Genomic DNA, 22,839 nt, shown 5'->3' with positions numbered 1-22,839 from the left:
TATAGTCTCCATAAACTTTAGTTACAGTACGATAGCACAATTCCCCTACAATAAAATATACACATTTTAAGTGTGCCTTTGAATGAATTTTGTCTCTATACAGTTCTTTTTTTTTTTGTTTTGTTTTGTTTTGTTAATCCTCACCCAAGGATATTTTTCCATTGACATTTAGAGAGAGTGGAAGGGAAGGGGAGAGACAGAGAGAGAGAAATATCGATGTGACACACATCTATTGGTTGCCTCTTGCATACCTGGACCAAAGCCAGGGATTGGATCTAGCCTGCAACCACTGTATGTGCCCTTGGCTGGAATCAAACCCGGGGACCCTTCTGTCTGAGGGTTGATGCTCTATCCATTGAGCCAAACCTACTAGGGCTCTATGCAGTTCTGATGATGAAATACTTGGTGCATAATAATGTTTTAAGAAATAGTTATTACACATTTAAAAATTTAAAACAATTCTCCATTTTATATTTATAGAAACCTTAAAAGCAGAAAGCCTCAGAAAATGCCTTGTTACATTTGTTGGTAACTTCCAATAGTTTGACAGTATGAATGCCTTCAAATCTGATTGCTTAGTCATAGTGAAAACAAATTATTTTCCATGAGCCTCTTACATGTTCTTCTTTCAGTGTTGAGTTGAAGTTCCACATCTGAAGACATTACACTGAAAGGCATAGCATTCAATAATTGCAATGAGCTTATTCTAATTTTCAAAAATATATGACAATCCTGAAAATTTTGACAAAGGAACCAAAGAATACTAGAGAGATTATCTTTAAAAATCACAATCAGATAGTCTTCTGTTACTTTTGCAGAAATTTATGAGACTGTTGCCAACACTACAGAATGCTATGTACAAGACCATGTTATTTCTGAAAATTATGTAACTCCCGCACGTCACAATCATTTAGGATATTAAGACATGCTTATTCTAGTAGGTGTTGTGAACTGAATAGGTAGTAGAGAGTAGATAGTGCTATCAATCATCATCCAATTCAGATCTTTACCCAGCAAGCCTATATAAAACCAGAATACACTAATGAACAACTTATGGATTTATTTAATTTATATTTGCTTAACAAATAACAGCAAACAAAAACATTTTGATTCTTTAAATAGACAGCCTTAATTTATGTTTTATCACTAATTACTACATAGGTTCAGTAGTTAAGAACAGTTTTTAACTCAGTGATTAAGAATGCTCAGTAGATTTTGAAAATTTTTTTAAGTTTTTAAATTCTAAGGCAAGGTTTGTAGGTAATATATGTATTTGAATCATTTACTTTGTCCTTAAGTAAATGTCTATTGACTGTCCTGGAGTGATGTTTACTTCACTTCATAGTTTTTTATTTAAATCACCTTTTACATAAGTGGAATTCATTCCTTTTATATTTTACTACAAATGTACTTTTTATAAGTTTTTAAATCTAATAATACTCTTTTGATTTTTTTGTCTTTAAATGTATCACTGAGGCTTTTATACTTTGTTTAGTAATTATGAGCATAACTTACTGCCATCTATTCCCTTTAATTTCTTCTCCTTGTTCAGATGGCATTTCATCACCTAATTTTTATTTCAGACCAATGCTTATGAATATGAAAATGCAAGTTTTGGATAGTAAGAATGAGGCATTTGTCATCCTGATAAAATAAACGTATTAATCGAGTGTGATAGCTTTAAGGAAAAAAGTTAGTAGCCTTGAATTGGATTTGGCACTGGATGCCATATACATTGATGTCCTAAATATGAGTTCTTCAAGAAAACCATTTGTATGAGTTAGGCTACAGTTTCTTAGTCAAAGTGACTGTGAATTGCCAATGTTCTCCAACCAGCATCATTTCTAAAGTTCATGTTTATTATATAGCATCTACTGTACTGTTTTAGTTTGAGGAAAATAAATATAAAGTTTCTTCAAATATTCCCCAAACAGTTTAAAGTTAAAGAATGAATAGAAAGGGACATATCCTCTTCACAAAAAATAACATAGCTGTTCAATTTATTGATTTCCAGTCCATGTTGTGTCATTTATTGTTAGGTATCCTGAAACTTACTTCTAAATCCCCTCTCCGACAAGAATCCATGACAAAATTAAATCGTACTTATTTTTACTTTTAAAATTATTTTGGTAAGTAATACTTCTTAAAAAGAGCCTGAAAAATATATCATAAAACATTAATGTCATGTTGTTTCAGCTTTCACAGATTTAAGTCAATGAAAGGTTTAAAAAACCCTCTAAAGTTAATATACTGTAAACCCCAAAGTATTTAAGGCTGTTTCACATTATATAATGATAACTAAAAGTTCATGTTAATCAAGAACAATTTAAGAACACTTAAATATGTATTTATCATTTCATATTTCCATACAGGAAATTCTGTTTGAGAATGTACTCTATGTTGTTCTGAATAAGTTATTAAAATTAGTCAGACAACAGATCTGGTCTTTTCTATTTGTAATACCCTTATGTCTCTGACTAAATCACTTAACCTTCCTGAGTCTCAGGCTCTTCACTGGCACTGCTAAGAGATAGACACTGTTATTTTATAAATTGTGTTCTAAATTATGAAAATTAAGTGTAGATGTGTTAAGTCACTTATCAAGGACAAAAAGCCAAGAACTACCAACAAAATCTTAGACTGAGGTTGTGGCTCATGACCCGATTTACTATAACACAGTGTCTTTCATAAAAATAAGATTTTCATCTTTGCTTTATAATTGAGATAGATTGAGACAGAGAGGTTAGGGTACTTAACCAAGATTACAGGGTTTATAAATGTCAAAGCTGAGACTTGTATACAGAGCTTCTAATTCTGATTCTAGTTCTTTCTTCTGTACCAAGTAGTCTACCGAAGTAAATGCCTCATGAAGTTTAGCAGTACTAAGGAAAAAAAACAAACCTCTAGAAACAATGCCTGGTGAGCGTGCACGCGCACGCGGGTGTGTGTGTATGTGTGTGTGTATGTGTTGCATATATGTACACTTTATACAAATTATAAATAAATATGTGATTTATATATATTTTATATATAGTTTCCAGCAGATTTAGTCACCCCGCGCCCAAATTTGGTAATACATGTAAATGCTCCATATTATTCACACTATTTTGCTCCTGGTTTTCCCCTTGGAGGAACTGCCAATTAAATCACTTCATATCTGTTTTACTTTTAATGGCTGTGCAATATTCTGTTTTATATGTGCACCATAGTTATAAAATCACAAACTTGTGAATTCCATTTTTGCTATTATTAACAAAACTATAGTGAATGTACATCAGTTGAGTGTGTGCAATTATCCTATATAATAAAAGCCCAGTGACTGAACCACATAACAACCAGAATGACCGGTCAACCAGTCGCTATGATGCACACTGATCACCAGGGGGCAGACACTCAATGCAGGAGCTGCCCCCTGGTGGTCAGTGTGCTCCCACAGTGGGAGTGCTGCTCGGCTGACCAGGATGAGTGGTGCTCCCCATAGGCCACGCTCCCACCAGTGCACAAATCCCATGCACCAGGCCTCTAGTACCTGTATAAAAGAAAGACATATGGTTGTAATTGCTGTGTCAACAAACATACATTTTTAACTTTAATATATATTTTCCAAATTGCCATTTACCAAGTTGGCATCAATTTTCTACCCAACTGCCCATAAGAGAAAGACTGTTCTATACATTCTCTCACAGTGTCATCCTATTATTTTATTGCTCAAGGGAGAAACATGATCTGGCAGTTTTAATTTTTGTACCTCTTATCATGGGTGATTTTGAGCATGTTTATTTTTTAAGAGGCATTTTTTCCCTTGGATAATGTTAGTTCATATGTCTTGCCATTTTTTGATTGAGCCATCATTTTATTTCTTATTGACTTGTAGAAACTTTACTTAATTCCAGAAAGGAAACTGTAACCTTTGATAAGAATTACCAACATTTTCTCAATTTGTCTTTTAACCTTCTCTTTGTTTAGAGTGTTTGGGGCAAAGAAGATTATTTATATTTTTATATATTTTATTTATCAATCTTTTTCAATAGCTTTTGACTTTTGAAATACACTTAGATGCATTCCCTATTCAGTTTTCATTCTTTTAAAAGTAGAAGAGAATGAATAAGAGAACTTCTTGTTTTCTTTTATGGTTTTTTTTTTTTTTTTTGGTGTTAAAATTCTTAATTTATCTGGGAATTATTGTGGAGAAGGGTTTAAGCATAAGCCCAGTATCTTTTTCTCCAGAGGATTACCCTCTTTTTTTAACACTCTTTATAAATAATCTTTGATTTTCCCACAGATTTGAAAGACAAACTTTATGGTCCAGAGTTTCCCCCCCAGTATTTTATAATTTATTTAAGAGTTGTCTACCATTTGTTATCCAAGTTTATCATATCAGGGGGATGTTGTAATACTTCCTAAGCCTTTGAGTTACCATGAAAGCAGTGAGCACTAGTTTGACCATATGAAATTGTTTAGTGAAATGTTTATTTTAGTGCAATTTGCATTAGTATGATTTAGTTAATGATTAGTGGTAAAGATATAGAGTAAAAAAATCAAGTCAGCAAAAGGGAACGCCTGTCCATAAAAGTCTTGGAAGATATAACAGTGGCACACTTAGGAAGAGTTAGTCATTAAACATGACAGTTGGCATTTGGAAATGCACAGGTTTATTTAAATATTTTAGAATTTTTGGAGGTGGGTGGGGTGTCTTAGATAGACCGTAAAAATGCATTTAGATATGCAACAATATTTATCTTTTGCGCTCATTTTTAGTTATCTACTTAATTTTTAAAAAATGGTCACCCTTTTCACATTTGTATCCTCTGTAGTTGCGAGTGAAAAGAAATATGCTTTCCCTGACAAAGAGCCTCATCAGAAACTAGTCACTATGATAACATGTGATTCCTGCTTGCATTGAGCTAATATTATAAATAAAAATGACCTGGCGAACTCTGGGACTTCACCCAGGTAATTCAGATAGTGCTAAATAAATTATTCACACCCAGATTATACACCGTTGGATTATTTACTGCTCAAATTATATGGTAAGCTAAACTCCAAAGGTATTCATGGTTTAAGGCTCAGAACATGCCCTTCAGAGATAGATTTCTCTGGCTTTTCCATTCACTGTGTACCTGGGTACATTGAACCTTGCTTTCTCCACCTGGAACTCTGGAACAACTGTTCATTTCATGTTTATATTTTATTAGCTAAAATAAAATAATGAGAAAAGAAATAGCACACTGCTTTATATAAAGGTTTAGTGAATGTGAACTTCTTTTCCTTTTCTCCCCACTGGAAACTGTTTTCATCTCATAATACTAAATGTTTTAGCTTACTTTCACAATTTGCTATAATAATTCTCCCAGGATATTATTATAATTCTGATGTATTTTTATTTCTGAAAGTCATTTCTTGTGGAAACTAGCTTTTAAATGTAAATTCATTTTTCTTTAAGAGCAAGGTAACTTTATAATTGACCTGAAATAGCCAAATATTTCATGTAATTGATTTATTTTAATCAATATATTAACCTTTTGCACTTGGATGTCGAGTGTGACTCGACACGGTTAGCATCGGTAGCAGCTCGTATGTCGAATTGTATTGAATGTATCAATAATTTTAAATATAAAAAAATCCAAATAAATAAGTTTGTATGAAAAGAAACTCCAGTTTTTTATTCTACTGCAGCGCTTTGTAAAATCTGGGGTATTTAAAAAATTAAATCCCGAGTAGAATAAAGGAATCGAGAAAAAAGCAAGCGAGTGCAAAGGGTTAATTTATATATATATAAAAGGCTAATATGCAAAGTGTCCCCTTGGGAGTACGACTGGAAGAACGGGAGTTCGATCACTCTATGATGTGTGCTAACCACCGGGGGGCAGCGCGGAATGAAGAAAAGCCCTTACTGGCAGCAGGAAGGCCCTAATCACTGGCCAGGCCTTGGGACCTTACCCGAGCATGGATTTTGTGCACCGGGGCCTCTAGTTTTTATGACAAAAGCAACATAGATTCACATAATACTGTATATTTTTTAGTGTTTAAATAATTGTTAGACCCATGACTCTGCAGCTTCCTAGTGAATCACCTCTGGTAGTTCACGTAGCAGCTAAGAGCAAGGAAAGGGACTATCTGCTCCCTTTTTCCCTGAGGGATGGTCCTTATTTCCCATGTCTTTGAGTCTTCCCTTCAGTGGGAAGGGTTTTGAGATGTTATTGCTATCATTTTATTTTAGCCGACCCCTATTTAAGGTAAAAGACACGATATTGAATGACCTTCAGTGCTTTCTGAGATGGATGCTTTGCTAAAATGGTAACATTTAGTAATAATATTATACAAGAGGCATTATACACAATTTAAAATTAATCAATGGTCTCTTTTTTGAACACTTTCTTCAATATTTGGTTTTATATACTTTTGACATGTTGACATTTGGCAACCTGTTGTTTGATTTCAGAGTTTATTACTCTGTGCTCATAAACTCTGATTTAGTGGGTTTTAATTGTGACTTTAAATATCTCAAAATAAACTCATGTATGCACAATGATTTTATTATTCTACCAAGCTGACATTTACTTGTCAAATAGAATAGCTTCATTTTTGCTATGGTAGACTCATGTTCATTAACTTACCCATCAACCAACAGTTTTTTATTAAGTGTCTGCTCTGTTTTCAGAGTGGACTTTAAAGAAAAAACTAAATGTTTCATACTATATGGGGAGAAAACATGTGATTTAGAAAGTTTTTCAAATTATATATCAGAATAGGATTGCACCCAAATTTTCCTGGGTGATTTAGGGGTAGACATTATTTTCAGTCTCAATGCAACCATCTGTAAAATGGGTACTAAAAATTCTACTTGCCAGATTTTGGTAAAGATTGAAGATTAAAGATTACCTTATTTAGCACATAATATTCATGGCTAAGTCCTACACACCTGAAACCACTAGGGAAAAAAATTTAACTAATTTTAAATGAATTTAAAATGGTTGTAGAAATACTGATACAATGAAAACTCTTAAGAGCTTAGATAACCAAAACACTCCATGAAAGAACCTCAACATGAAGGACAGTGGGTAGATTTTGAGGATGGTAACTATGGAAATGGTGTCACTAAGAGATGTTGAATCATTTTAGGAGAAAGTGAGCTCTTCATATTTTTCATGATTGTCAAGCAATATTGAGCTAAATCTTAAAAGAGAAAACAGCAAAATAATGTGTTTATTGACTTTCGAAATTACTTTGGAGCTCTTGTTCTTTCTCAACATCCTGACACTCAGAGACTCATCCTTCAATTGTCATCTCTATACTAAAGACTATTGAATTTGTTTTTTTAGTTTAAGTCCTATCTGGAAAGTAGAGGTGCAATTCTAATTATATTTTAAATAATATTCTGGCACAAAGAAATATTTCATTTATAGATTAGGTACGTTTAAAAAAAAAGTTTTTTGACTCCCCTATCTTCTCCCCTTACCCAAATACTCTATCCCTTTGGAATAGGAAAGCTTTGTGGAACAGAAAAATATCCTTATGTTTTAGTAATGTGCACTTTCTAAAAAAGTCTTTAAACTAAATTTTAAACTAAACAGAATGCATTGCTTTTTATGACCCCAAATTATACCTGCAAATAAATTATTTTATATTGCCAAGTTTTAAAATAAAGAAGTTATATTGAACACAGATGATTCCATCTTCTTTTTTAAATATATATATAAAAAATACATATATATATATATATATACATATATATATATACATATATATATGTATATATATATATATATTGATTTCAGAAAGGAATGGAGAGGGAGAGAAAGATAGAACATCATTGATGAGAGAGAATCATTGATCAGCTGCCTCCTGCATGTCCAGCACTGGGGATGGAGTCTGCAAACTCGTGTGTTCCCTAAGCAGAAATCAAACCCTGGTTAATAGGTGGATGCTCAACCACTGACCCACGCCAGCTGGGCTGATTCCATCTTCTTAAAGACTTTTATTTAGCAGTCAATTATGAGTAGGGACAGTCATATTTATATCCAGTACTTGCTCATTAGGACAAGTTGTGTCTTTGAGATGTGCATATTATGAACATCAATATAATCAAATGCTTCATTCATGATTTAATTATTGTTTTAAGTTGAACAAATAATTTCAAAAATGGGCACTAACTATTTTCCCCCCCAATTTTATCCTGGCTACTAATATCTTTGATTATTTTCTATTTACACCAAATTCTCAATATTAGTTTTTCTCAAATTGATGATAATTGATTTCATGTAACCCCTCAGGTGTCTTTCTCATCTCATAAACTGAATATATACATGCTAATGACTTGTTTTCCAGCATCTTTTTCTCATATTTTCCCAAAATGCCTGTTTTTAAAAAGATGAAAAATTCTATATAAGAAGAAAAGGATAATGGATAATATTTAGAGTACTTGCATTCATTTCTGAACACATGTGCAGATCACACACACACACACACACACACACACACACACACACACACAAACACACGAAAGTTCTTGGGTTATATGGTTTAATTATTGTCATTCAACCTTATCCATTTTTCACTTTTGAGACCAGAGAAAAACAAGTGCACAGGAGGGTGAAATTCAGGTATGTTCTTTTGAGGCTTGTTTACTTTTTCATGAAGTTGTTCAATATACCATCTGTTCAGCTGACCATTCGGGACATGCAATAGGGAGTGGCATTTAAGGTTTCACTAGAGGAGTGTAACCAAAGTCATTGACAATTAATTCTTATCAAGTGGTCAATTTAGAGAGGCAATGGCACTTTAGCAAATGTATACAATTTATCTGTTCTGCTATAGTCTAACTTTATTTTTTAAGTGTATTTTTATTGATTTCACAGAGGAAGAGAGAGGGAGAGAGCTAGAAACATCAATGATGAGAGAGAATAATTGATCAGATGCCCCCTACATCACACCCACTGGGGATCTTGCCCACAACCTGGGCATGTGCCCTGACCAGAATGGAACTGATGACCTCTTGGTTCATAGGTCAACGCTCAATCACTGAGCCACGCCCGCTGGGCTAATCTGACTTTATATTGTAGCTATAGCATGTCCAACATCCTGGGGAAATAATTACAATAGTATCATTGTAAACTTTTTTGTATAATCTAAAAACAGGGAAGTTTGCTAATAGCATAAAATTGTATCACTATAGCCTGTGTTCTCATTTTCTTGGACAATTTTTCTATTGTGTCATGAAAAGCTTAATAACTTAAGGCTTTTGTACCCAATGCAAGGTCATTTATACTTTATGGAGTCAGCGATTGTAGAAGTGGGAGTATCATTCATCTCTTTATCCTCTTTGGTGCAAAGTTGGCATTAATAACATATTAACAGGCTAGAGCGGCCATAAAAATCTCAAAATACATTGCAGTACATTGAGCTCCACAGAGACAGCGCTGGGACAGGTGTGAGCAGAACAGTCACGGGCTGACGACTTGCTGAGGAGAAGTAATTAAACATGGGCGAAGCAGATCCTAAGAAGCCAAGAGGCAAAATGTCATCATATGTTTTATTTGTGCACAAGAAGAAGCACCAAGTTGCTTCAGTCCACTTTTCAGAGTGTTCTAAGAAGTGCTCAGAGAGGTAGAAGACCATGTCTGCTAAAGAGAAAGGAAAACCTGAAGACGGGGCAAAGGCACACAGGTATCCCTGCTCAAACAGAAAGTAAGGAGAAAAGGATCCCAATGCACCGAAGAGGCCTTATTCGCCTTTTTCTGGTTTTGTTCTGAGTACCACCCAAAAATCAAAGGAGAGCATCCAGCCTATCCATTGGTGATGTTTCAAAGAAGCTGGGACAGATGTGGAGTCACACTGCTGTAGATGACAGACAAGCAGCTTGATGAAAAGAAGGCTAAGCTGAAGGAGAAAAACAGAAAGCATGTTGCTGCATACCAAGCTAAAGGAAAGCCTAATGTGGCAAAAAAGGGAGTTGCCAGGGCTGAAAAAAGCAAGAAATAGAAGGAAGAGGAGGAAGATGAGGAAGATGAAGAAAATGATGATGATGAGGAAGATAAAGAAGATGAATAAGTTGGTTCTAGTGCAATTTTTTTTTTAATCAATAAAGTGTTAACCCCCTCCCCTGGACACAACTCATTACTTTTAAAGACAAATATTGAAATGTAAGGCTGTGTAACCTTTATTTTTAAACTGTACAGTGTTCTTATTTTTTGTACAGATGACATACTATGGAATATGTCTTTAGATAGCCCTGTCCTGGTGGTATTTTCAATAGCCACTAACCTTGCTTGGTACATTATGGAGGTTGTTAACTGGCATGAAAATTTAAATCAATTTCTTGTTGATGCACAGCACAACAATAGTTATATATGGGAAGGAGGTTTTATGTTGTGTTTTGTTTTCTTTTTCTTTCCATTTTCAATTGTCTCTGATGCAGCTTATAGGAAATAATTGTTGTTCTGTTAACTGAATACCACTCTAATTGCAAAAAAAAAAAAGTTGCAGCTGTTTTGTTTACATTCTGAATGGTTCTAAGTAAAAACAATTTTTATTAGAAAAAAGAAACTCAAAATATAGTGAGTAGGATATGTGGGGGTAGTTTCTTAGTTCACTGGTCCTGCATTATCTTGGAAAACTTGAGCTAAATGCGCTTATGGCCTATATTTTCCTCTTAAAAATTTATGTTTCATGGAATGAGTCTGATATGAGTAAATCCTACCTAATAAAGACAGAATATGCAAATTGACCATCACACATCACAAAAATATGGCGGTGCCCATAGCCACAAGATGCTGGCGCCCAGTACCCTCAGCACTGCCAGAGTACCCCAGTCCTTTCAGCCCCTGCAGGGTTGGCAAGCGCACGGTGTGTCTGGATGACCCTCAACCCCCCAGCCACCCAGGGTCGGCCCGAGGCGCAGGCAAGCCTCAGATGGTGGCTGCCCAGCCACCCACGGCCACCTGAGGCTCAGGTAACTAGGGCTGGCCGAGGCTTGCACTGCTGGCAGTGGCAGCAGCAGAGGTGTGATGGGGTGTCACCTTCCCCTGATCGCCGGGTCACCTCCTGCTCCTGAGGGCTCCCAGACTGTGAGAGGGGGCGGGTCAGGCTGAGGGACGCCCCCTCCAGTGCATGAATTTTCATGCACCGGGCCTCTACTACTAAAATAAATATTGGAACATTCTGATGTAATCTTTTTTCTTTTGTTTATTAAATTTATTGGGATGATGCTGGTTAATAAGATTATATAGGTTTCAAGTGTATAATTTCATGATATACCATCTGTATATTGCACTGTGTGCCCACTACCCAAAGTCAAATCTTCTTCTGTTACCATATATTTGATGCTCTTTACATTTTACTATCCTTCCACCCCCCCCCCCTTCCCTCTGGTAACTGCTATACTGTTATCTGTATCTATGAGTTTTTGTTTGTTTTTCTTAGTTATTCATTTCTTGCTTTCAGTTTTATATCCCACATATAAGTGAAATCATATAGTCTTTAACTTTTTTTGTCTGACATTGTCTTAACATGATATTCTCAAGGTCCATCCATGTTGTTGCTCCCTATTGGTTGAGGTTAATGAATGGAACCAGAACTAAGGTGGGAGGAAGTATGGAATAAAGGAACAAAAGAAACTGCTGAAGCCAAAGAACAGTTCATAGAACCAGAGAGGGAAATGTGGATATGAAAGAGAAGATATGTAATTTCAATTTACGTAAAGCTTTTTAAATAGAGAAGACATAAACTACATACACGTAAAAGAAAATCTAAAAGATGACTGAAACTTGACAGAGATTAAGTTTCATTTCAGTGATATGGGAGGCTGGAAAGAAAGTTTGCCTTTATCTTTAAAAGAAGGGAGAAAATGGGTAAACAGCTAATTAATTGCTTATTTTGAACCAACCAGAAAAATGAAATTGCAGGGATAACATAAAAAACTAACCTGAATTTTAAGATTAATCTAGGTTGTCATGAATATTCATGACTTCACAACTTTTCACTGCTGAATAATATGCCATTGTATGCATATGCCTGGTGTTGATGGGCACCTGCATTGTTTCCAGTTTGGGAAAATTGTAAATAAAGTTGCTATAAACATAGATGTAGAAAATTTATAATCAACTTGTCTATAGCTACCTGCTGGGATTTTTGTTGGGATTACATTGAATATACTGTATATGTTTAATTGTAAGGCATCCAAAGCAGTATAATATTAATTTGTATAACCAATGAATATAGTCTATCCATTTATTTAGATCTTTGATTTCTTTTATCAACATTTAATTGTTTTCAGAATAGAAGTTCTACATATATTTTGTTAGATTTATACTCAAATACTCATTTTAATGCTATCATAAATTATCTATCCACTTATATCTATAGATATATATATGCTGGATAGATATGTATGTATCTTTTCATTTTAGTTTCCAATTGTGATATAGGAACATGATTGACTTTGTATATGACCTTATATTCTGTGACTGCTACATTCACATCCTAGTGCTATCAGATTTGGATGGATTTAATGACATTTTCCACATATATAATTTTGTGCTCTGTGAATAGAGAGTAAATCACTCATGATTTTTATTACATGGAACTTAGTTCTGCCCACTGAGACCATTCTAGAAGGAGTCTAATCATATTTCCATATCACTGCTCTTTATATACTGGAAGTTCTCCTTTATATCTCCCCTGAGTCTCACAGTAATCCAAGCATACACTTCTCATATTGTTTCTCTTTAAACTTAAAAAGCTAGTTACTCTCTTCTGTGTGACCACCTTTAAATACATATACACATTCCTTTAAAAAGATAGTGGGAGATTGTGTGCAGAACTCAGACACTAACCTTTTTAGAGTCAAATTGTACTCATCATGACAGTAGAGCTGCAATAATGATAATAGACAATTTTATCTCATATAACTCTCACAATGACCTCTTGGATAGGTATTTTTTTAAATATATTTTATTGATTTTTTACAGAGAGGAAGGGAGAGGGATAGAGAGTTAGAAACATTGATGAGAGAGATCGATCAGCTGCCTCCTGAACACCCCCCACTGGGGATATGTCCGCAACCAAGGTACATGCCCTTGACCGGAATTGAACCTGGTCCTTGAGTCCGCAGGCCAATGCTCTATCCACTGAGCCAAACCGGTTAGGGCATGGATAGGTATTTTTCTTTCCACCTTATAGATAGAGAGACTTAAGCTTAAGGAAATTAACAAATTTGCCCATGGTTTCTCAGGTATATGTAATACAGCTGGAATTTTCCCAGGTTTATCATATTGAATACTTTGCTCTTAAATTCTATACTAGTTTAAACCAGAAGTGTAATTGAAACTGTAATTTTTACTGAATGAAATGGTAAATAGTTATAAGATAATTTTGATAATTAAATTAGTGCTTTAATGAGAACAGATAATTAAAATGTTGATTTTAATTTTGGATTATTTACTTACATATCTCTACTTTTGCATTATATTTCTATGAATTTGGTCAATTCTTCAATCTTAAGAAGATTCACAATGAGACACAGGAGATAACTTTTATTAATCATTGCTTTTTATGATTTATTAGCTTTTAATAGTTAGTTTCTACAAATGTTTTCTAAATCTCAGCTTACAAATATGTTGCTACTTTCCAGTGAGAGTTTAAATCTCACACAATGAGATAAAACAGTCATGAAGAAACATCCAAATAAAAAAAAATTAAACTTTGAAAAGAGAAAAAATAGTATAAATAAATACTTTTATGTTTTTATGCTAATTCATAGCTTACAGAAATCAAAGACTATTTCAGAGCATAATTATTAATTAACTTATATTCCCAGAGGGAAATATTGTCCTAAACTATTTGAGGGTTAAGGCTTTTTACAATTGCCTGTTGTGCATGTTTATTAAGTAATGATAGGCTGGTTGAGGGTGCAATAAAACTTTATGAGTAGCTTGATATATACCTGAGCAGTTTTCCCTGATCATTACTTTGGCAGCATTACCCAGCTCTGGTACAAATTAGCAAACAGAAAAGGCTATGAAATAAGGTAAGTTTATAGGTAACAATTCTTTGTTTTTTTCATGTTTCCAATTAGTTATGTGTTCTCTTAGTTCATGTTAACAATCTTCCTGTCTATCTGCACTTTTTTAAAATATTAAAGATAAATATTTCCATTTGCCATTTTAAATATATAGCCTCTTATACTAAAATAAGAGAGGAGATTTCTAGTTTTTATAAGATGTAAGAATATTTTCTTTGTCCAGCTCTTCATTATATTTTTTGTCAGTCTTAAGTGAATTTATAGCAGCTTTAGTTTAATTGTTTTAAAAAGAAGAAAATAAGGATCAAAATATTTTGTAATATAGAAAATACTCTAAGTATGATTAAATATATTTTATCTAAAAATATATACACAGGCTGAGTAGAATGGTACATTAATAAAACATTTGATCTATTTTAGTAAATCTTTTAAAGATCAATTACCACATTACCATCTAATAATATATTACTCATTTTGAAAATAATATACAGAGAAAGGACATAATATCCCCAAAGTATATAATTTCCTCAAAAAATATATTACTTAAAGTTAGTGATTAAAAATAATATCACTGTTATTACCATCTAGAACATATGAACAATTTTAATACTGATTGTTTATGAATATTCACATAAGAATTTAATTTTAGTACATTAATTTTGTTCTCATTTTTTAGATACCAGAGGGTTTGTTGCATGACAATAGGCAGTTCTTTTACTTTCCTTAATAAAAAAAAAAAAAGCACAATTATTTTTGGCTTTTGGCTTCTTTTTTTTAAGTTATTACATATGTGTCCTTATCTCCCCATTGTTTCTTGATAACAAAGTAAGATATTACTTTGAATGAGACTTAAAATATTTAAAGTTAAACATTAAATGCAGCTGTGTCATTTTCATATAACACTGAGCAATTGAGTTTCATTTTCTAAACAGTTTATATATCACCTGTAAGGTTTAGTTTCTACTTAGTTTATCTGAATGTTACCAATGTAATAAACAGCTTATATATTTGTGAATTACAAAACATTTAAATATCTATAAGTTATATCATAAAAATTGAGGTTGTACTTACTCGATGTCAGGTTCAGAACGACTTTTATGATTCTTGTTATGAAAATATAATAATCCAATAGGGAAATTAACATATGTATAAATAATTGCAATACATTTGCTATCTGCCATGGTAAAATGGAAAAAGTATACATTCACTCTGCCTCTGTAAGCAGGAATGGACTCACTGAGGAAATGGGATTTGAACTGGAACTAAACTAGAAAAGCATATATGGAAGGATTGAAGAAAGATTAAATAGCGTGCACTGCCCTGACCGGTTTGGCTCAGTGGATAGAGCGTCAGCCTAAGGACTGAAGGGTCCCGGAGTTCGATTCCAGTCAAGGGCATGTACCTTGGTTGCGGGCATATCCCCAGTAGGGGGTGTGAAAGAGGAAGCTGATTGATGTTTCTCTCTCATCAATGTTTCTAACTCTGTATCCCTCTCCCTTCCTCTTTGTAGAAAAATCAATAAAATATATTTTTAAAAATAGCATGCACTAAGACATATTATCCAAAAAAGATGTTGTAGTTATGGGCATCATTCTGAAAATAGTTTGGAAGTAGAATCAACAGGACTTGTAGAATGATTGTCAGTGGTAGAAAGATATGGGAGAGGGAAAAGAAGCTTTAGGTTGAGACAACTTGGTATATGAACTGACATAGATAGGTGCAGGAGAAGGAACTAGTGTGAGAGGCCCCCCCTCAAAAAAGTTGATTTAAAAACCATTGAGTTAAGATTTATATAAAAATTAAAGAATACAGAAAGGCCATAAAAACCTGAAGGTTAGAAAAGATGTGTGATGTATAGTCAAAACAAAAATTAAACAAATAAGCTTTAAAATAATTACTAAAATGAGTTCTTCCCAATTTATATTTAGATATCTTCTGGATGCTAACTCAAATGCATAATGCTATCTTAAAATTAATATATATATATATATATATATATATATATATATATATATAGTTTTGCATATATATATTTTATTTGCTTTTTAAGGAACTTGAAGATTATATAGTTTGAATCATTTTTAAAGCAACAACTCACAATTATATACTGCAATATATATATATATAATATATTTTTATTTTTTATTTTTATATTTATACTTTTTAGATATGTTATATTTGTATTTCCTCACACATTTATAATCCTTTCACAATATGGTTATAAGAAAACTGTTGGAATTTGAGAGACAATAGTTATAGTAGGAACAACCACATTTTTTTTACTTTGAAATTCTTAAGTAAAATGTGCATAACAGTTTTTTTCATACACTGTATCCTTGTGAGAATTAAGGAACATAGTACAAATGTGAGGTTTGTTAGACTTGAAAAATGTTGTAAAATGAGAGAGTAAGGCACACCTGCTTGGAGATCCTTTTTAAAAAATTATTTCATCTTAATGTGCTACTAAATGCACATCCTGAATTCACTCTTTTTACTTAAAATTGAATGTGTTGTTTACATTTTTCCGATGTATATTATTTTAGATTGTAAATTTATGGAACTGTTTCCAGCTTAACTGGAGTTGTACTTAACTCAAAAATGTATATAATTTTATGATAATGATGATGGCTTTTTGTAGCTATGTTTTTTATATTTTAAACAAATATTTCTTTTCTTTTCTTTTTAGATGGCAAGGAAAAAGTTTAGTGGTTTAGAAATCACTCTGATTGTCCTCTTTATTATAGTTACCATAATAGCTATTGCCCTAGTTGCTGTTTTAGCAACCAAGACACCTGCTGTTGAAGGTAAGTAGTGTTAAAAATAATTGCACAATATAATGAAGTTACAGGGACATTTACTCCACAATAGTTAGGCTTTTGGAAAAGTAGTTTATGAGATGGAAATGATAAAAAACAGATTTGGCTAAGTTATGTAATTACTCCAACTTATTCTATCCATTATATCCTAGTTATTTCAATGACGAGCCATTGTAATTAAGGAATCTGTGTGCTTTCACATTAATCCTCTTCCCCACAGTGGGCTGCTTGGGAAACAGCAAAGAGGCAAAGGGATCAAGGTGTTAATGAAGGTGGAATAATTGTCTACCAGGAGACTCTTCCAATTAGTGGGAAAACCTGGGTTTATACTCTGGCTTTCAGGCACTTGCAAAGGGGGGTGGGAAATTTGGGGGAGCACCCTGTTTGTTTTAGACTCTTTAGAGAAGAGAGAGAGAGAGAGAGAGAGAGAGAGAGAGAGAGAGAGAGAGAGAGAGAGAGAGAGGTTGTATGAGAAAAAAGAAAGAGGCAAGGGAAATAAGGCTTGAAATGTTTACCTTCTTTATGAATTATTCTATTCTAATTTAGAGTGGATGAATACTACTCTGGTCAACCTAATCTGCTTTCTCTTTTCATCATTCTATCTTGACTAAATAAAAACTGGAATGGATGTTAAGTTATCTTCAAAGTAACTGTAGTTAGCACTTTCTACTGCTCTTAGTCTTTTGTTTTATCTTTTTCCAGTAAACCAAAAGCTCACTACATTGTGAAGCAATCAAATTAAGCTTACCCATACTTGATGGCTGGAAAGTTCTTTATTATATAGACTAGAGGCCCAGTTCATGGAATTTGTGCATGGGTAGAGTCCCTAGCGGCTGCTGGCCTCTGGCTGGGGTCTCCGTTCTCCCGGCTGCCTGCTGCCACCGCTGGCCAGGGCCTTCCTTTGCACCTGCCTTGGCCTGGCACCACCTGCTCACCTGATCCACCATCCTGCCGAGGTCCTGCTCTCATAGGGGTCCATCAGGGCCAGCAGCACCTCTACTGCCACCCACTGCCAGCACTGCATCACTGATGCCCGCCATGTTCCGTGCCAACCCCTGGTGGTCAGCACACATCTAATTCCCGGTCGGTCCAACTCCCGCCCGTAGGGACAATTTGCATATTAGCTTTTTATTATATAGGATTTGGGATTTATTTTTCATTGGTATTCCCCGGTTTCTCTTTTAATTACCTCTGAGTATCTTCTTTCTCCTACTTTTCTTTTTATTTCTTTAATTTCTGTCTCCTTCTCTACATTACTTTCCCATCCATGGTTCTTCATCTTCTTTCTTCATCTATACAAAACAAATTGTAAACATGGTGGGAATGTACTTTTTGTTTCCTTTTAAATCTACTTCAAGACCTTCTGTGAATATATTTTGTTTTCCTGAAGAAACAGTCAACAGGGCTCTACAAATCTATTTTTAAATATCATCTGGATCTTTTCCTTTTAAAGACTAAGATCTGAATTTGTGGGTTCTAATTTAATGCCAAGTTTATTTTATTTTATTATATAAAATATCCATGGATTATTTCAATGTAAATCATTCACTACTTTAAAATATGAAAAAATAATATAATATCACATTTCATTTTATTGACCTTTTCCCCCAACAGGCACTGGTTCTACTGCAACTCCAACAACTACTCGTTCAACCACTGTGCATCCGGGGTCAGGAAAATGTCCAAGTGAGCAATATGATCCTATCAATGAGAGAATAAACTGCATTCCAGATCAATTTCCAACAAAGGTCCATAAATAAGTTTTTAATATTTTTATGAACAGATATATTCATAAATGATATTAAGATATTACTCAATATTGGATCAATTCCCATATTTTTGAAGATGTAGCCATTAATTAGGCTGCATTCATCTTTTTAATATAGTTCTGTATAAACAGATGAGAGATAATAGAAATAATTGAGTTTGTTTTTCTGTATCTCTATTCAATTCAAATTGAAAAGTTAACATTTTTATACTTAACAAGGTATTTTTAATTTTGTAAACTTTCCTAAAATTCTATCCTCTCAAATCAACTTATTCAAAAAACACACCTTTGACAGTATATAAGAAGGAGAGAATATCTATTCTCAAATAGACTATTTGTAATGGCGTTAAGAAGTATCAGTGGAAAATAAAGTAACACTGATTGTTTGAATAATGTTAATTTTTTATTACTTGGTAATTTGGGAGAAGCTGAAATAGAGATAATTAAGGGTAACTGAATGTATTCATATAACCTTAAGTTGATTATTCCTTGGTCTTCATAACATGCATGGGAATAAAGGTCAATGAGTGTTGTGTGTGTGTCTTTGTGTATTCACCTTTTTCAATATCTATATATTATAATGTATTATATATGTAATATAAATATTATATATTAATCATCATAATATTATATACCATTATACAATATATTTAAAATATAATATACTAGAGGCCCGGTGCACGAAATTCATGCACAGGTAGGGTTCCTAGGCCTGGCCAGTGATCAGGACTGATCAGGGCCTTCTGGCTGCTGACCGGGGTCTCCTTTCCCTGGCTGCCAGCCACCACTTTCCTTTGTTCTGCGCTGCCCCCTGGTGGTCAGCACACATTATAGTGAGTGATCAGTCTCCCATTCAAACTCCCATGGGGACAATTTGCATATTAGGCTTTCATATAGAGATATTTTCCTATTATATGCCCATTATATAATATGCCTAATATATTACATATCTCTATAATAGAAGATTGTATGCATATATATATATAATCTGTTATAACCACAACATATGTCTATAATATGTATATCTGAATCTCACATAATTTTCTAATTAATTTGGCATGAGAACTTTATTTTTTTTATTTTTTAATAAATCTTTATTGTTCAGATTATTACAGATGTTCCTCTTTTTTCCCCCCATAGCTCATCTCCACCTGATTTCCCACCCCACCCCATGCCCTTACCCCCTGCCACTGTCTTCATCCATAGGTATAAGATTTTTGTCCAGTCTCTTCTTGTACCCCTCACATCCCCTTCCCCCTGAGAATTGTCAGTCCACTCCCTTTCTATGCCCCTGATTCTATTATACTCATCAGTTTATTCTGTTCATCAGATTTTTTATTCACTTGATTTTTAGATTCACTTGTTGATAGGCATGTATTTGTTGTCATTTTGTTGTTCATAATTTTTATCTTTACCTTTCTCTTCTTCCTCTTCTTAAAGAATACCCTTCAGCATTTAATATATTCCTGGTTTGGTGGTGATGAACTCCTTTAGCTTTTTCTTGTCTGTGAAGCTCTTTATCTGACCTTCAATTCTAAACGATAGCTTTGCTGGGTAGAGTAATCTTGGTTGTAGGTCCTTGCTGTTCATCAATTTGAATATTTCTTGCTACTCCCTTCTGGCCTGCATGGTTTCTGTTGAGAAATCAGCTGACGGTCGTATGGGTACTCCCTTGTAGCTAACTAACTGTTTTTCTCTTGCTGATTTCAAGATTCTCTCTTTATCTTTTGCCCTTGGCATTTTAATTATGATGTGTCTTGGTGTGGTCCTCTTTGGATTCCTCTTGTTTGGGGTTCTCTGTGCTTCCTGGACTTCTAAGTCTATTTCTTTCACCAAAAGAAAGGTAGGGTACGTTTTCTGTCATTATTTCTTCTAATAGGTTCAATATTTTGCTCTCTCTCTTCTTCTGGCACCCCAATAATTTGGATGTTGGTATGCTTAAAGTTGTCCCAGAGGCTCCTTACACTATCTTCATATTTTTGGATTCTTTTTTCTTTTTCTGGTTGGGTGTTTTTTGTTTCCTCATATTTCAAATCTTTGGTTTGATTCTTAGGGTCCTTTGGTCTATGGTTGAATTTCTGTATATTCTTTATTTCAGACAGTGTATGCTTAATTTCTGACTGGTCCTTTTCCTTTTTTTTTTTTTTTTGGCATTCTCATTAAGATCCTTAAAGGTCTCACTAATTTCCTCAGAGGTTTTTAGAAGATTCTTGAGTAACCTTATAAATGTGGTTTTGAACTCTATGTCCAGTAGTTTGCTTTCCTCCATTTCTTTCATTCGTGACATGTTTCTTTGTCTCCACATTTTGGCTGATTCCCTGTGTTGATGGGGTGGTTTTCTGTGGTAGGTGACCTATAGGGCCCAGTGGTTCAGCCTCCCCTATCACCTGAGGTGGACACTCTTGGTGCACCCCTTTGTGGGCTGAGTGCAAAGTCTTGTTGTAGTTAAGTCTTGATTGCTGTGGGTACACAGGGAGGAATTGACCTCCAGGCCAATTGGCTGTGAGGACCTGCTATGTCTATAATGGAAGAACTGCTGTGCTAGAGACACCCTTATGGAGCAGGACTTGTTTCAGTGGGGCTGTGGTGCTCACTGAGTCTGCCTCTTGAATATGTCACTTATGGATATGAGGAGTTGAAATCTGGTGTCATCTCACACTGACCACTAGGTACACTGGCTTCTGGATCTCAAATGGGGTGCAGGTCAGCTACTGTCTGAGGCCACCCAGCAGGAGCTACAGTTATTTCTGCAGATTTCTCCTCTTTGCTTGGAGTTTGGAGGTTTTGGAGCTGTCTGATCAGAGCTACAGTTTGTTAGGTTAAGCTGCGATTGGGCAGGCCATTTATATGCAAAAGCCTCTGTGCAGAGCTTGTGTGGGTTTGTAAATTGTGTGGGGCAGGGTCTCAGGGAATCATTAGGCTAGGGCGTGGCAAATAGTGATGGCTGCCAGTCAGCCTTCTCTGCGTCTCCGAGTTTCTGCATCCCCGCGTCCCCGCATCCCAGAGCAGTAAACAATGATTCCTGTGCGTACCTCTGCAGGAAAGCTGACCTCACTTTACGACCCAATGGCAAACAGTCCATCTTCTCCCCGTAGGGGTTTGGGTCCCCATAGTCTCTCTGAAACTGGAGTTCAGAGTAATTGGGAGCTTGTGTCTCCCTTCGGGTTGAAAAAAAAGCGCACCCAGTTGCCAGCTGCCAGCCCGAGTCGTGCGTGCCTCTGTACCTCAGCTTTTCCGCGCTTGTGCACGTCTCAATGCTCTTTTCCCTTCCTTCTAGTTATAGAACTTCTACTCATCCAGCTTTACCGTGGTTCTGGGTGATAGACATTTTTAGTTGTAGTTTTGGTGTGGTTGTGAGAGGCAGCATGTACAGGTGTATACCTTATGCCGCCATCGTGATTTCCTCTGCCATGAGAACTTTGAAATAGGTGAGGTATTTTTTTTTCATAAGACAACTTTAGGAATAGTGGGTTCTAGTCCTTAATAACTGAGAAAAATAGCTAAATACCAGTGTTCAATGTGACACACTGAGCAAATTGGACAGATATTCTTTTAAGCTAATATTCTCCTTAGGAAATAATTGAAGCTTAACATACAATTCTGTTAGGAAAAATTTGGATTATTAAAATCTTCAAGAGAAACAACATTTAAAAGCCATTGGTTTAAGGCTTATATGCCTACTATTAGACTTTAATGCAGTCTGTTAAGCTGCTAAAGAGTGATTTCAATGTGAAACAAATTAAACTTATGAATTCAACAATTTTTAGCTAATCTATTTTATATTTGTCATTTAAGAATAAAATGTGAATTTTAAATGGTGTTTTAAGAAATAACACTACCCAGAATGTATTTATTAGTCAGCTAAAATAAAATACCACTGATTGGATGGTTTAAACAATAGACATGTATTTTCTCACAATTCTGGAAGCTAGAAGTCAAGATGCCATCTTGGTTGGTTTCTGGTAAGAGTTTTGCTGGTTTTTAGATAGCTGCATTCCTTTGTCTTCACTTGGACCTTTGTTCTGTGAATGGAGAGAGAGAAAGAGGGAGAGAGAGAGAGACTTCTTTTTCTTAAGAGTTTACCAATCCTATCAGATGAACCTCACTTAATAACCTCATTATTTAACTCTAATTACCACCTTAAAGTGTTTATCTCCAAATACGGTCACATTAAAGGTTAGAGCTTCTTACATATGAAGTGTGTGTGTGTATGTGTGTGTGTGGGGGGGGGGCAC

General features: G+C 34.6%; 1 protein-coding gene and 1 pseudogene across 2 annotated transcripts in view; both read left to right on the top strand.

Moving 5' to 3' along the window:
* Positions 1–9,481: 9,481 nt before the first annotated feature.
* LOC307097210 (high mobility group protein B1-like) lies at positions 9,482–10,050 on the top strand (annotated as a pseudogene). Its single transcript has one exon. The product of its transcript is annotated as a high mobility group protein B1-like (transcript).
* A 6,656-nt stretch (positions 10,051–16,706) lies between these two features.
* Positions 16,707–22,839, top strand: part of SI (sucrase-isomaltase) — a gene marked incomplete at both ends in the record, with an annotated part of 86,371 nt that continues 80,238 nt past the window's right edge. The window contains 2 exons of the mRNA XM_079767238.1: positions 16,707–16,824; positions 18,451–18,584. Coding sequence (XP_079623364.1) covers positions 16,707–16,824; positions 18,451–18,584 — 252 coding nt within the window. The remainder of the gene's footprint in view (positions 16,825–18,450; positions 18,585–22,839) is intronic.

This window comes from Cnephaeus nilssonii, assembly GCF_951640355.1.
Source record: "Cnephaeus nilssonii genome assembly, chromosome: 3".
Lineage (NCBI taxonomy): Eukaryota > Metazoa > Chordata > Mammalia > Chiroptera > Vespertilionidae > Cnephaeus > Cnephaeus nilssonii.
Note: the sequence above shows the minus strand (reverse complement) of the source record. Positions and strands in the feature narration are given on the sequence as shown.